Raw genomic sequence first — 14,050 nt, 5'->3', positions numbered from 1 at the left:
AGGAAAACTATTCAAGAAAGTGTGGACCCGAGAACACAAGAGGTCCACACAATGTAGATACTCAAAACACTACGTGGACCAACGTGAGACGGGAGTTCAACCTGGGTCCACAGAGATTAAAAGCAACTAAAGCCAACCTGATTCCTACCACTGTTCCCATAATACCCGATTTACACTAATTATAATGAAGACCATTTCTCATTCCACAAAAGTCTCCTGACGGTGATTAGAGCAGGCTAGTCAAAACATTGAGACCAATTAAGAACTGGTGGTATTGAAGTTAATTACAATTCACTTATAAGCTAAAATAGTAGTCCCGGTCGTTTTTCTATCTTCTGCCCAGGTAGTAGGTAAAAAGCAAGACAGTTCTTTTCAGAACTGAGAAGTCTCCCGAATTCCAAAAATCTACTCCGGGGAAGTAGAAAATAAAGCAAAACAAAGTAAAGAACAAACTCTACCTGGCAAGTAGATACACACATGGTGTTACCGCAAACCAAATATATATTATTATATCATACCATGCAATGCCTCAAGTCCTATAACAACAAATGGTCATGCTCTTTGACCCTTCCAGCCTCAGTTTGCTTTCATTGTTTGAATACAGGAAACCCATTATGGCTGAAACAAGCGAAAGTTCCCCACTTCATGGACGTTCAATTCTTACTGTTTCAACCATTCTGCCACTCGCTTCAATGGCGACCGTTTCTTGCTATAGTTGGCATTATTGTTATTTCCATTACCCACGTCCTTCCTGATCTTCTTGGTGACATCATCCCCGACTTCGCCGTCTTTGACGTCACCACCGTGACCTCTCTTCCTCAACACGTGGGGAGATGCCAATGATCTGACCTCAGATCTTGGGCTGGAACCTGCGGTTGCTTTAACAGTGTCACTGTCACTGTCATCGCTGGACCCATTGTCACCTGCTGGTGTGACTGTCACCACTGGTGCTGTAGGGACATCACTGTCCGACTGCGCCAGTGTATTGTGGGTCATGGCCTCACCGTGACCCCTAATGACCTCTGTTGAGGTCGTAGCTGAAGATGTCTGTGCACGATGGGTGCTCGTTTCTTTTCCATCCGAGATATCTGATGGAAGATTCTCTCTCGTCAGTTGAAGGTTCTTTGTTTTCAATCGTTCAACCTGAGCAAGCAAGGAAAAAGAGCAGAACATTTTTCAGACTGCAGGGATGAGATTCTCATGACTTCAATGTGTCTCACTTTGCAATTAAAGTTAAAGGCACTGGACACCTTTGGTTATTGTCAAAGACCAGTATTCTAACTTAGTGTATCCCAACATATGCATAAAATAACAAATCTGTGAAATTTTGGGTTCAATTGGTCATCAAAGTTGCAAGAGAATTATGAAAGAAAAAACACCCCTTTTGCACAAATTTGTGTGCTTTCAGATGCCTGATAAAAGGCTTCTTTTAATATTTGAGTGAGAAATTACCTCTTTCTCAAAAACTATCCTACTTCAGAGGGAGTCGTTTCTCACAATGCTTTATACTATCAATTACAGCCCCACATTGCTTGTTACCAAGTAAGTTTTTACGCTAGCAACTATTTTGAGTAATAACAAACGGTGTCCAGTACCTTTAAATATTGGATATTATTAAGGTGAGTTTCAGGGATTATCAAGAGATATTTAGTTACGGGGAAATAACGCCTCACACTGACCTCTTCATCAATGCATTTGAACTGCCAGGACCACTTGGTGTTGTAGAGAAACTGGCGCAGGTCAAAGCGGTTGTCGTCTGTGGCGTAGCTCTCAGCGTGATAGGCTGGGGTTAGAGTGGTCATCTTGTGTCTATTGATGGAGTAACAACGGAAGAAATGCTTCACTTTCTCAGCAACCTTGGAAGAACAAAAGGAAATGAGTTAATGAAAACCAAGCACTGGTGTTAAACACAGAAACCCATTGTTGTTCTAATGCATGCCGGTAAACGTACAGTGCAGAAAAAAGGTAGTATGCCTGCCGTTGCTCTCACCACCAAACTCTTCCTTACTTGGGATTAATCTTAGGACTTAGGACAAGTTAAGTTTCGTATCAGAGAAAGTTACGATGAATTGAACCATTCGTAAGTTAGGACGGGTTACTCGTCCTTACTTGAGATAGGATTAATCCTGCTGGGCTGCTGGGGCCAGTCTAACGGTAAGAACGGTAAGACATTTATCTGCTTACTTGAGCAGAACAAATTGTTCAAGCGCAAGCCTTATTGACAGGTTTAGCAGGAAAATTAGTAGCAGGCCAGGCTGTGCGTTAACCACAGAGAACTTGCATACATATTAATAATGGGCAAACAAAACCCCATGATTCATGCCAACACTTTGTAGTACCTGTGAGGGTGTGCATGTATCACTCCATTCAGGAACAAGCTTGCAGAACATGCTGTATGGTCCACACATTGCTATCTTCCTCAGTCGTCCGTAAGTAGATAACTCGGAATATGTCATTCCCATGTCTGCCTGTATTCCATACATACAACATAATAATAATAATAGTAATAATTTAGGAGGCTAGTCATCCTTACTCGCAGCTTGTGTTTGTGTTCAATATTGACTTTGTACAGCGCATTGGGACTCTGTGTGTTATGCGCTTTATAAGAGCAGTTTATTATTACAATTACGCACCTCATCTGTTTGTGCAATGTTTCCGTCTGAAAGCGGCTCCAGCTCAGCTGATGGGGGTGCGTCCATGATCCTTCAAAGAGAAGCATACACATTCTGAATTTCTGGGTCTTGATAAATATATTCTCAATGCTCTAATTAAAGCCAAACGAGCAGAGAAATGATGAAGAAATTTCAGTTTTAGATGTGGGAGGAAAACCCGCGAGAATTACTCCAGGGAAAGCCCACGCAGTCAAGTAGGGACTGAAAACCCAATCCACATAGTGCTCCCCAGTGGGATTCAAACCAGGGTCCCAGAGGTGGAAGGCGAGGCAAGACACCACTACCTAGATTGAAACGTTTTCTAATCTCTCTCTGAAACCACATTCCTGAAGGGAATCATTTCTCAAATTGTAATACACTATCAACAGCTGTAGTGCTTCTTACCCAGTTAGTTTTTGTGGTCAACAATGTTTAACCCTCCCTTTAAGGCAAACTGCCAGACCAAGACTATAGACTTTGATTTTGTTTATTCTGGCATGATATTTTGGCGCTTGGGAAAAAGTAGGATTGGCAATATAATCTCACCCTCCAAGTGATGGTAGATTGAAGTTCTCCATAGCGTACTTGATGAAACCTCTTAAATCTGTCTTACTGATGCCACCTATGGGGTTCACATCCGCACTGGAGCAATCATACTTAGTCAGGTAACCACGCAAACTGTCAAAACAAACATTATAATACTCTGGTCATAGTCAAGGTACCAACGCAAGATGAAGCATCATAAGAAGCTGGTCATAATCAAGTATCTACATACACTAAATTATTTATAAGACTAGTACTTGTGCTGTTAGATGTTCAACCCCAAACTATTTTACAAATTAACCCAGTTAGTTTCCCTTGTGGTTTCAATACTTGGCATGTCGTGGCCGAGCGGTTAAGAGCACCGGATTCAAACTCTGGTCTTTCTGATTAGCAGAGTGTGGGTTTGAGTCCCAACCGTGACACCTCTGTCCTTCAGCAAGACACTTAACCGTGATACTTCGTCCTTCGCATGGGACATAAAGCCATTGGTCCCATGTTTTGTGTTACGCACGTAAAAGAACCCAGTGCACTTATACTATTGAAAAGAGAAGGTGTTCGCCCCTGGTGTTCCTTGTTTGATTGACTGCATATTGCGACACAGCACCTTGTAAACTATTACATGAGGCTATGATGTAAAAGGAGTAGGTCTCATACTTCAAAGATAGTCCCACATACCTTGCAGTAAAATACTGTATGTTAAAGCCCCTTGAGCGTCACTGAGTGCTATATAAAACGCCACTATTATTATATTATTATATTAAGTACAAACAAATAACCATTCTAAACAAACCTCTCATCCACATTGGCCGTGCCGAGCACCAGCAGTCCCCCTGGTTTATCATGAGACCATAGACTAAGCTGTGCAAAGACGTAGGACAGCACCATGCGTGTACGAGCCTGCACATTCTGCAGAGCAAGGTTCTCTCTAGGAGTGCCTCCCCTGGTTTTGAATGCGGGCACTTTGTTCGTAGCCTTACTGAAGATGTCTACGGTGGAGTTGACAGCAGAATCAATAGTAACACCTGTATGACTGCTGCAAGAGGATAAATATTGAATGAGAGTCAATTGGTTTCTTCTAGTTTTGTTAAAACTAAACGCTACAACTTCATCTGTGGAATTCTGTGAGTAAATAGTGCTGTTAAAACACACATAGAGCAAGTTTGAATTTGACTTGTTATGTTCTCTCAGGTGTTTTGAAGAAAACTCACCATCCTATTTCCGCAGCCAGATTCTTAGCTCTTGTGTACGTATCGACGGACGAATTGACCGTACCAAGGTAACAGGTGAATAAGATTCTGCCGGCTAATTCACTTGGATCGGTTGGCGTGTAGCTGGGATCGGACGTCACACGACGAATGTCAGATAAAACTTGCTCATCTGGCACAAAAACATATCAATTCCATATCAAGTCAATTCAAATCAATTCAATATTTTATTAGTCATGTTAAAAAGTACATGACATTCCTTTTCCTGGTGTGAAAATTTGTATATAAAAATATATCAAAAGTATTTATATAAAATCACATAAAGCCACATTTGAAGACAGCACCATGCGTGAACGAGCCTGTGGGGTGGGGAGGCCACAACTCATTTCTTGGCCTTAATTAGTGCCATTTCAATTGTTTCCTATATTTTTCCCAAATGTAAGTGCCCTTTACAAATTAAAAAAATTGCCTTGCTCTCACAAAGGTGAAATTTTAAGACTGATAAAATCGAAATTCTACAAATGGAGGACATTCTTCATTCATGTTTGAATTGAAACCTAAATCTGTAGACTTACTTCCATCTTTGACTGCACGACAAACCAGTCGACACATTGAAGCAATGACGCATGCAGTAGCTGAACTATCAATACCACCACTCAACGGCAAGAAGAAACCAGCCTGGACAAATATAGTACACAAGAAATAATTCAGAAAATAGAATTAGCTGTTGGAAACTGCTGTCCAACCAAAAGGACCTTAAGAAAAAAAACGGACTGTGCAAATATAGTACACAAAGAAACATTTCAGAAATTAGCTTTTGGAAACTAGTTACACAACCAAAAGGACCGTTGGTATAAAAGCACAAATTTGTGAGAAAAAAACAGCCATGGAAAATATAGAACACAAAGAAATATTTCAGAAAATGGAATTAACTGTTGCAAAACTGCTTACCAACCAAAAGGACCTACGGTATAAATGCAAACAATAGTTCGAAAAACCAGCCTGGGCTAATATAGTACACAAAGAATAGTTTGAAATATTTTAGAAATAGAAATAGCGTTCAGAGCTTAGAGTTCACAGAAGCATTCAGAGCATACTGATCTAACATCAAGTTGAAACCAACGGTTCTTTTCACAACAACCCCAACTCATTTACTGCATACCTTTCCATAACGTATTTCCACCATGCAATGTTTCAAACCCTACTTTAAACATAGTAATGGATTTACCTGGCCACTCCTTCGAAGATAATCCCATAGCCAGCATGCTGGGGCTAGAGCTATCTCTTCCTCCGGTGTCGGGAGGGCACATTGAATGGGTTGATTGGTTCTCAGAGACGAGTCCATTGCACCGGAGAGGGAGAATTCCACTTTGATCCGGGGAAAAGACTTGGCAACGCTGGCCTAAATATAAAAAAAATACCGACTTAAAAAAAAAATACAACAATTTCAAGAAGCTGTTTGAACAAGTTGTTATGTTCTGTTCATGTTCATATCATGACTGAGATTGGAAGAAGAGTGGAGACTGACGTTGACTAGAGCAAGCTAGTCGAAACGCTGAGACCAATTAAGAGCTCACTCCGCGGTAGTGAAGTTTTTTAGCCAAAGTAGAAGTAATGAAGGAGTTTTACTACCTTCCGCCCGGGTAGTAGGACAGTTCTTTTCACAACTGAGTAGTCTCCCGGGTTCTGAAAATCTACTCCAAGGTTAAGTAGTAAATACAAAGCAAGAGCAGTTCTCTTAAGAACAAAATCTACCCGGCAAGTAGATACACACATAGTGTTACCGCAAACCAAATATATAGGACGTAGGATCAGTAATACTAAAACAAAAATACATACTGCATAGAGATTGTTACTGCTAATCTGCCCCTTATACGCTCGGACATCCTCTAGGTCTAAAGTTGCGACCTCCACATCCTGTAAAAAAAATATAGACGTAAATGCATCATGTTGTGATGATACAATCATTTTCATTTCAAGACATTTATTTCCAATTCCAGCAGAGAATACAAAAAACAGTAACAAAAAACAATATTGCGGAGAATTGGAAATGGGGACATAACCAGAAAAGGCCCGAGCCGAAAACTGTGGCCTTTATCACACGGCCACGACTCTGCCAGTTTTAAACTGCCGTTTAAGAACAAGTTACTACTCTTTTATTCCCATTCATAAATGCCCTTTTTTTTTTTTTTTTTTACTGATTATCTTTATCCTATGGCTAGTGGGAGTGGAGAGGTTTGGGCAGTTTTTGCTAATGTGGTGTTTTTGTTTAGATATGTTTGTGTTTTTACTTATCTTTCATCAGTGTATATTTTAATCATATTTTTATAAATATTTATGTATTTTTTGTTCTATTTCTTGGAGCTTTTTATCAATGTTTTGACACATAAATTTTCCTTTTTTATCTTTTTAATGATGGACAAATAAATTATTGAAAATTGAGAGAGAAAAAAAAAGAAAAAAAAAAATTATATGTGTAACAAGTACAACAAGTTGTAATAGCTTTATCTTTTGAGTCTTTCTCAAGGGAAACGATTTTTGTTCTTCTTCTTCTTCAAAACAACCTACCACGTCTTTTAATGAGAAACTTTCTCCTCTAGTGACGATGTTTCCATTGATGCCGATCAGTGAACCTCCTTGGTAATACACTCTCTCTCCATCGCATCCTCGAAGATTGGAATACATGTAAATACCGCCACACTGCGAGAAAAAAAGGCAAAGTCCGAAGTCAATTGTTAATGATAATTGTTTCAAAATCGGAATACATAATATCCCTCATGGTAGCAATATATCAGTGGAGTTATGACGTTGATGACGTCATCGTGTGTCACGTGGTACGTTAAGTCTCAGCAAAAATAAGCTGTGACAAAGTGACAATAAACATGCTCCCGCCACTCACTTTGCAAGACCAATCCTTATTCATCAACCATGTTAATCAAGCCATCACAAACTTATGTAAGCCTTGCTCTCATTGGTTGTCCTGAATATCCTACACTTCCATACATAACTTCACAGTACGTACTTCACAGTTAGTACATAACTAACACGCCATAGTGTAAAGCCATAGGGAACAAACCTAGACGAGAATAGAGTCAAGTTGACTAGTTGAGTCAAGGCACTCAGACACAATTTAAAAAAAGAATTGCTGTTTTAAAAGTAGAAAATACTGCCAAGACAGTGCCAGCAGAGCTGTCAACATTTGCATTTTGCAACAGGGAGATTTTGTATGACCATCAGGGAGATCTTTAGAATTACATTTGACACAACTGGGACAAAGTTTCAATGATCAGGGAGATTTTCAAAGTTGTTCATCAGACCACGGAAAGATTGGTTTATTTTCAGGGAACTTTCTGCAGAATCAGGGTGGCAGCTTTGTGGCAGCCCCTTTGCTTACCTAATAATGAGCGGGTACCAGTCACAATGTCAACTTTATGGCCTGTAACTTAATTATGGTTAGCAAGTTTTTATTAAGTGCTAAACATTTGTTTTGGCTAATAGGCTTTATGAAGCTTTGTGTGACACGTTTAGATACCATGGCAATCACAAGCAAAACACATAGCAGCCAGTAGGGTGTCAAAAGTTGCTCAAGTACATGGTTTTTTGAAAAACGTGACAAAATATTTTTCCCAAAATTGCGTGCATTCCCCACATTGAATAGATGTTAATTTTTTCATTCAGGTTAAAAAATGTTACTTTTGTTTTGCTCCATAAAGCACTGTATACTCAGTACTTTCCCAAGTTCTGTGAACACAATCCACACGCAAATTTGCCTGTGGAATTTTGTTCATAGAACTCAGGAAAGTACCAAGTATCTTTTAGGACACTCTTGAAAAATCTTATGCAGATTGAAATCTTATTGCGCCTTGAACACCCAGCAGGGTGGATACGTGCGCATTACAAGTCTTCTTATTATTACTATTAGATGTATCTTGTCTTAGCTATTATAATAACGCTTGCCACCATTACTCTGCTTCAAATACCAGTGTTCTCCATTTAGCGACTGTTTTGTTTACATCTGTGTGAGGGTAAAAAAAAAATCCCCACGTTGTTATTAAAGATTCGCAACTGAACGAACCTTGTAAGTGGCTGCCTTCACCAAGTCAATCACCGTATGACATTTCCTGAGTTCATGGTGGCTACCGCTTCCGTTGGTGATGATCTCAACACCATCTAAACTCATGGCTATATGAGGGCTGAACAAACAAAGACAACTCAGGCTAACATGGCATCAAACTTTACTGCTTTTTTCGGAACTCATTCCTAGCATTTAATTTGTGAGAAGTAACAGAGACGAGGATTCTGGACTTGACACTGCAGACTCAGACAGTGAATCTACCAATGGCATGCCCTACCCCGATCATAGGCCAGATTGGGACTGTATGGTGTGGCAGTGCAATATATCTTACAGTCTCCTGACGAGGACTAGAGCAAGCTAGTTGAAACGTTGAGACAAATTAAGAACACACTTCGTGGTAGTGCAGTTAGTAGTGATCCTATAAGCTAAAGTAGTAGTCCCAGCCAATTTTCTATATACCTTCCGCCCAGGTAGTAGTTAATAAGCAGGACAGTTTTTTTCAGAAACTGAGAAGCCTCCCAAATTCAGAAAATCTACTCTGTGGTAGTAGAATATATAGCAAGACACTTAAGACGAACATAATCTACCTGCCAAGTAGAAACACACATGGTGTCACTGCAAAACCTTACTTACAGCCTTTTGACACTGTCCAAAATCTCAGGGTCAGAACATGGTTCCGAACCAGAGATTTTGTTCACCCCGTTGCATACTGTACAAATTTCAACCCGCCTCCGCTCCGGGTAGCATGCTCTAGCTGGATTGACATCAACCTTGGTAGGGACCAGGGTTGAAAATCTCAATCCGGATCGAAATTGAATTAGCGCATTAGCCGGTTCACGTTAACACCAGTGTGATTGTTACTTATCTCTGATCCATGTCGAAAAAAAAAAGCGAGGCTGAACCGGAGAGGACCCGGATAGGTTTTGACACGGTTCGAAATGAAAGTAGTGTGAAAACCCCTTCACTTAATTTGCTTTAGCTCACCTGTTTGCTGTCCATAGACCTTCACACACCTCTGACCCGATGCATGTATCTCTCGTGGAGATTACCCCATCTCCAATAGGAACCGTTATCTGAAGGAATGACCAACCAACACAATAAACGGAAAACCTGGAATGAAATTCATAATTTTTTTTTTTTTCCAAATCGCGATCTGGGCCTACTTTTATAGCGCTGCTTATCACTCAATTCTGTGCTCATGTGACGGGTGTAGCAGTGGAGGATAGTTAACTCCAACATCAATACTGGGTCTTGTTAGTGAGACGCTGCTCTAGGATTGCAAGGGTCGTGCGTTGAAAACCCAACCCAGTAATATGCCTGTGATTTTTTTTCACAAAACTCAGGAAAGTACCGAGTAAAGACGATGTGACCTCTGACGTCACTCGAAAACCATAACTTGATTCGCGCGCATACCGCTGGGCAAAACCTTTGTGTTTTGGCAGCCAGCTAGAAAGTGTATGCAATCTTACCATGACTACGCTTCTTTTTGCCCGGCGAAACATGACGTATACAGTGTTTTTTCAACAGAGCGCAGTTTGAATGTAAACATGGGTCACATGGTCTATACAGTAAAACCAAAATTAATGTTCTTTATTCTTGGTGCAAACTTAAAATCTATCAGAGTAGAGTCTTGGTTCGCTTTGTAAACCATTGCCGCGTTATTTGTAAAGGCGAAATTAATGCATGCCCAAAGAAAGCTGAACGGAAGTAAGCTTTCCTGTGAAGAATGTATGGTCCTGGACCCAGCTGATTGGCCCAATGTCTACATCATTGCTCATTTGCATAAACGGAAGTGAATGACGCCCGAGTATGTAAGCGTCAACTAGCTTTTTGTTGTGCCTGTCTATTAAATCAAAACAGAACTTGCTATGGCGATGCCACTGAGGGCGCTAGATACTGCTTGTGGGTCTGCGGTGATTGACTAAATATTTATTATGACATTATTATTATTTGCCATACCTGGTTTGTGATATTTGTGATCATTCTGGGTAGAAAGTATTCCTCAATGGTGCGGGCCTTGACCCAACCTTTGAACCATCGTAACTCCCGGTAGTTCCCGTAGTTTGCCATGTCAGTCTTTGGCTTGATGAGCAAGATCTTTCTGCAGGACATACATTTTACATCCAATTTCAATCATAATAAGTCTATTCAATGTTGCAGTAATCACATTCATTAAAAAAGAAAATATAATACAAAATGCTATAATATAGACAAAATGATAGTACATAAGGGTTTGGCTTTGTAATTGGCCCAATGACCAGGCGGTAATGTAGAGCGCATTGAGACGGTTATTGTGAAATGCGCTATATTTCTTTTCACAGACAACTTATGTGGAAGTGTCATGGTCGAGTGGTTAAGAGCACCGAATTCAAACTCTGGTGTTTCTGATCAGCAGAGTGTGGGTTCAAGTCCCAGTCGTGACACTTGTGTCCTTAAGCAAGACATAAAGCGATATATAAAAAACAGTTATTATTATTATTATTGTGTGTCTACCTACCTGTTGAGGAATATAACCCTTGTATTGTAGCGCACTCCTTTGTGTAGAACAGGCCTGTTGACAATTAAGAAGGGAAAGCCTGATCTTAAAACATTTTTAGTTACTGTTACTCATCCATAGCTACCTTTTCAAGGCAACAAACATATTTTTCTGAGCATATTAAAACTTAAAGATATTCTTCTCTCGTTTCTTAATTCCCATTGAACTTAGGGGGGTTTGAGTACTTTGTGTAGGACAAAAAACACAATGTCCACAGTTTTTCATTAATAAACTTACACTGTTTGAAGATAATGAAAACATTAGTTGCTGAGGTGCTGTAGTATTTGAGAAATGAGTAAAACAATGTCACACAAATCATTTTCGGCTCAGGAGACGAAAATTATTTTTGTAACATTATTTTACTAATTTTGTCTGGGGGAAATAATGTTACAGCACCATGCATCACTGTATGATAGATTTTAATGCTATACAAGAAGCCACTCTTATTGGAAAACTAAGATACTCACATCCCAACATCACAAATGATGTCCTCTGTGACCTTTGACTTGAGCAGTTCAGCCAAGACTTGAAAAGAGTGCAGACAAGTATCGGACTCGTAGAAGTGATCATTGCATCCGTATCCACTGAAATGATTAAACAAAATAAATAAAAACACAGAAACAGAAAACCAGTTTGTAAAACCACAGTGAAAGACTGAACAAAAGAAAAAAAACTTACCCCGTGCCCACAACAAACAAAAAATATATACCAATATTTTGCTTGACTGCATGTGCCATTTAGTATACCAATTCATAACCCCTTCTGAAGTAACATGCATTATCAACTAAAGCAGTGAATACAGTGCAAATTGTGATTTTGTTTTACCACAACTACATATTAAAGCCCTTTTTACATTACAGAGCCAATTCCCAGGAAATAAAACCATACGAAATTCCTGGGGAGTTTGAACCACACTACAATCTTATAATGCTTGTTTCACACTCAACAATGCAATTCTCGATAACCCAAGGGGTTATCTTCCTTAACCTTAACTCCCAAGTAGGGAAATTTGTTTTCCCGGGAAATGACCAATTCCCAGGAGTTTGCAGGGGTTAGTTATTCCTAGGAATTTCACAGGGAAATTATTTGTCAAATGTGAAACAGGGTCCACACAGTTGGAGTGAGCAATCCTTCATTCTTGCCCAGGGCCCAACTGCATAGAACTGCTTAAAGCAAACAAAATTTCTGCTAAGCACAACTGTATAGCAGTAAGTAAAAAAAGGTGTTGTGGCTGGTAACCTTATTCTGGTAACCATGATTTTGTTGTGCTTAGCAACTTGTTTATGCTTTGAAAAACAGCTCTATGAGATTGGGCCCAGTTCATAAGTGCTGTATCCTGCTTAGGAGGAAACAACCAATCTCATTTTCTATTTGAATAATGAATTGTTGGAGTCTGTGTTCGGTAGCCACACTCTCTGTCCTTTGTCTATGGTCACACCTACCATATTTCAAGCTCTGGTCCAAGACGGTATTTTGCTCCCATTGACTTTGCAATTTCAATACCTGGCAAAATCAAAACAAGGATTGTTTTTTGTTAAATGATGAAAAGCAATGCAGATTTTAGGATGAGTGACAAACAAATGAGTGCATTATTGGTAACTTTTTATAATTATTATTGAATTTCTCTCCACAATACACAGCCGCAGCGCAGACGGAGTAAAGCGCAAACTACAAAGATGGCGCAAGAGGGCTAACAACTACTGGCGCATCAGTTTATTTTTTATATTAACCAAATATTCACTATCACTACGGTACCTCCCTCTGCTTCAAGGCAAGAAAATTTAACAAATTTCTTATGACCATCACACACTTTGAACCTTTGTTAATTCACAAAGTTTGTGATTCTGACCGTACACTCAATTATTGCACACTAAAAGGATGGTCTTGATTATCCATACAAATTAACTCAACTTCACTTGGTAATCTCATTAATGTAAGACGTCCTCTGTAATTGACTCAACTTCACTTGGTAATCTCATTAATGTAAGACGCCCTTTGTAAATGGTGTACATAGGACCATGGTTGTACCTAATGGCCAAAGGTATAGTTTTGCACCAAGAAGTTTTTATAGAAGTAATCATATCTATGGAGCAAGCCAAGACATGTATGAAAAGACATTGCCTCTAATCAGAAGGGGAAAAGGGGAAAGGGGGGGGGGATACAACCTATGATATAAAGTTAAAGTCAATACTCAAAAGTCAAATAGAAAATGTTCAAGTTGAGTTTCCTTTAAATTAAATTATAGTCGGACACATTTACAGAAAACATTATCAAAGTCAACTTAATACGGAGGGGTATGTGGAGGTGTATTTGGCACCCCCTCCCTTGTCCCTAGTAAATGTAGCAAGTCACCGAGTGCGACAACAAAAACCTATGATTCTGTTAAGACCCAACAACTGGGGATCTGTACTCAGGTAAACAAAAACATTTGCACTTGTTTCTAATAACAAAAAAATGTTTCTACTTTTTTAGCATTAAAATGCAACGAATTATTTTGTCTACAATCTCGGCCATATCTTATTGGATCCCCGCACCTCGACCCCCGTGTCAGTGCCCCCTTTGGCTTCATTGATTGTGTTGTGGGGTCTGCGCACCAAAAATTTGGTAGGGGCATCAGAATGTTTATCTATCCTTTCAAGTTCATGTCGCAAATAGGTGGCCCTGGCATTTTTGCCGAGATTGTAGAAAAAATCTACAGTCTGTCCTGCACTTGCAGCACTCCCCTCCTGCCCAGTAACTAGCCAACCCCTCCCCCCCCCCGCCCCCATAGAAAATAAATTACTATAAGAAAAACACTACCAATCATTCTCAGCAGGGTTTTATAATTTGCTCAACAAAAGTCAATTTCTTATTAACAAATCACTCACTTTTCAAGATGCGTTTGCAATTTCCCTCGAAGTCCATTGCCCACTGGTTTAACGTGCATGTTGCCAATACCACTTTTCTCCCCATGATTGCAGAAAAGTGAGATTTACCTCAGTCAGCAGATTGAAGGTGATCGGTTATAAACCATCCAAACACACATGAACAAGCACCTGAC

The 14,050-nt window shown here is 39.7% G+C and overlaps 1 protein-coding gene across 1 annotated transcript; it reads right to left on the bottom strand.

Moving 5' to 3' along the window:
- Positions 1 to 464: 464 nt before the first annotated feature.
- LOC117291538 (glutamine-dependent NAD(+) synthetase-like) lies at positions 465 to 14,048 on the bottom strand. Its single transcript, XM_033773327.1, has 18 exons — positions 13,878 to 14,048; positions 12,453 to 12,513; positions 11,478 to 11,594; positions 10,972 to 11,025; positions 10,434 to 10,575; positions 9,459 to 9,547; positions 8,475 to 8,592; positions 6,968 to 7,099; positions 6,239 to 6,316; positions 5,628 to 5,801; positions 4,975 to 5,077; positions 4,403 to 4,571; positions 3,985 to 4,227; positions 3,198 to 3,329; positions 2,634 to 2,703; positions 2,340 to 2,468; positions 1,680 to 1,856; positions 465 to 1,143 (listed from the first exon to the last, which is right to left on the bottom strand). The coding sequence occupies exons 1-18, from the start codon at positions 13,960 to 13,962 to the stop codon at positions 661 to 663; spliced, it is 2,556 nt and encodes an 851-aa protein (XP_033629218.1). The 5' UTR covers positions 13,963 to 14,048; the 3' UTR covers positions 465 to 660.
- Between the last annotated feature and the right edge of the window lie 2 nt (positions 14,049 to 14,050).

The sequence above is a fragment of the Asterias rubens genome, chromosome 6, assembly GCF_902459465.1.
Source record: "Asterias rubens chromosome 6, eAstRub1.3, whole genome shotgun sequence".
NCBI lineage: Eukaryota > Metazoa > Echinodermata > Asteroidea > Forcipulatida > Asteriidae > Asterias > Asterias rubens.
This window is presented reverse-complemented; position numbering and strand designations above follow the sequence as displayed.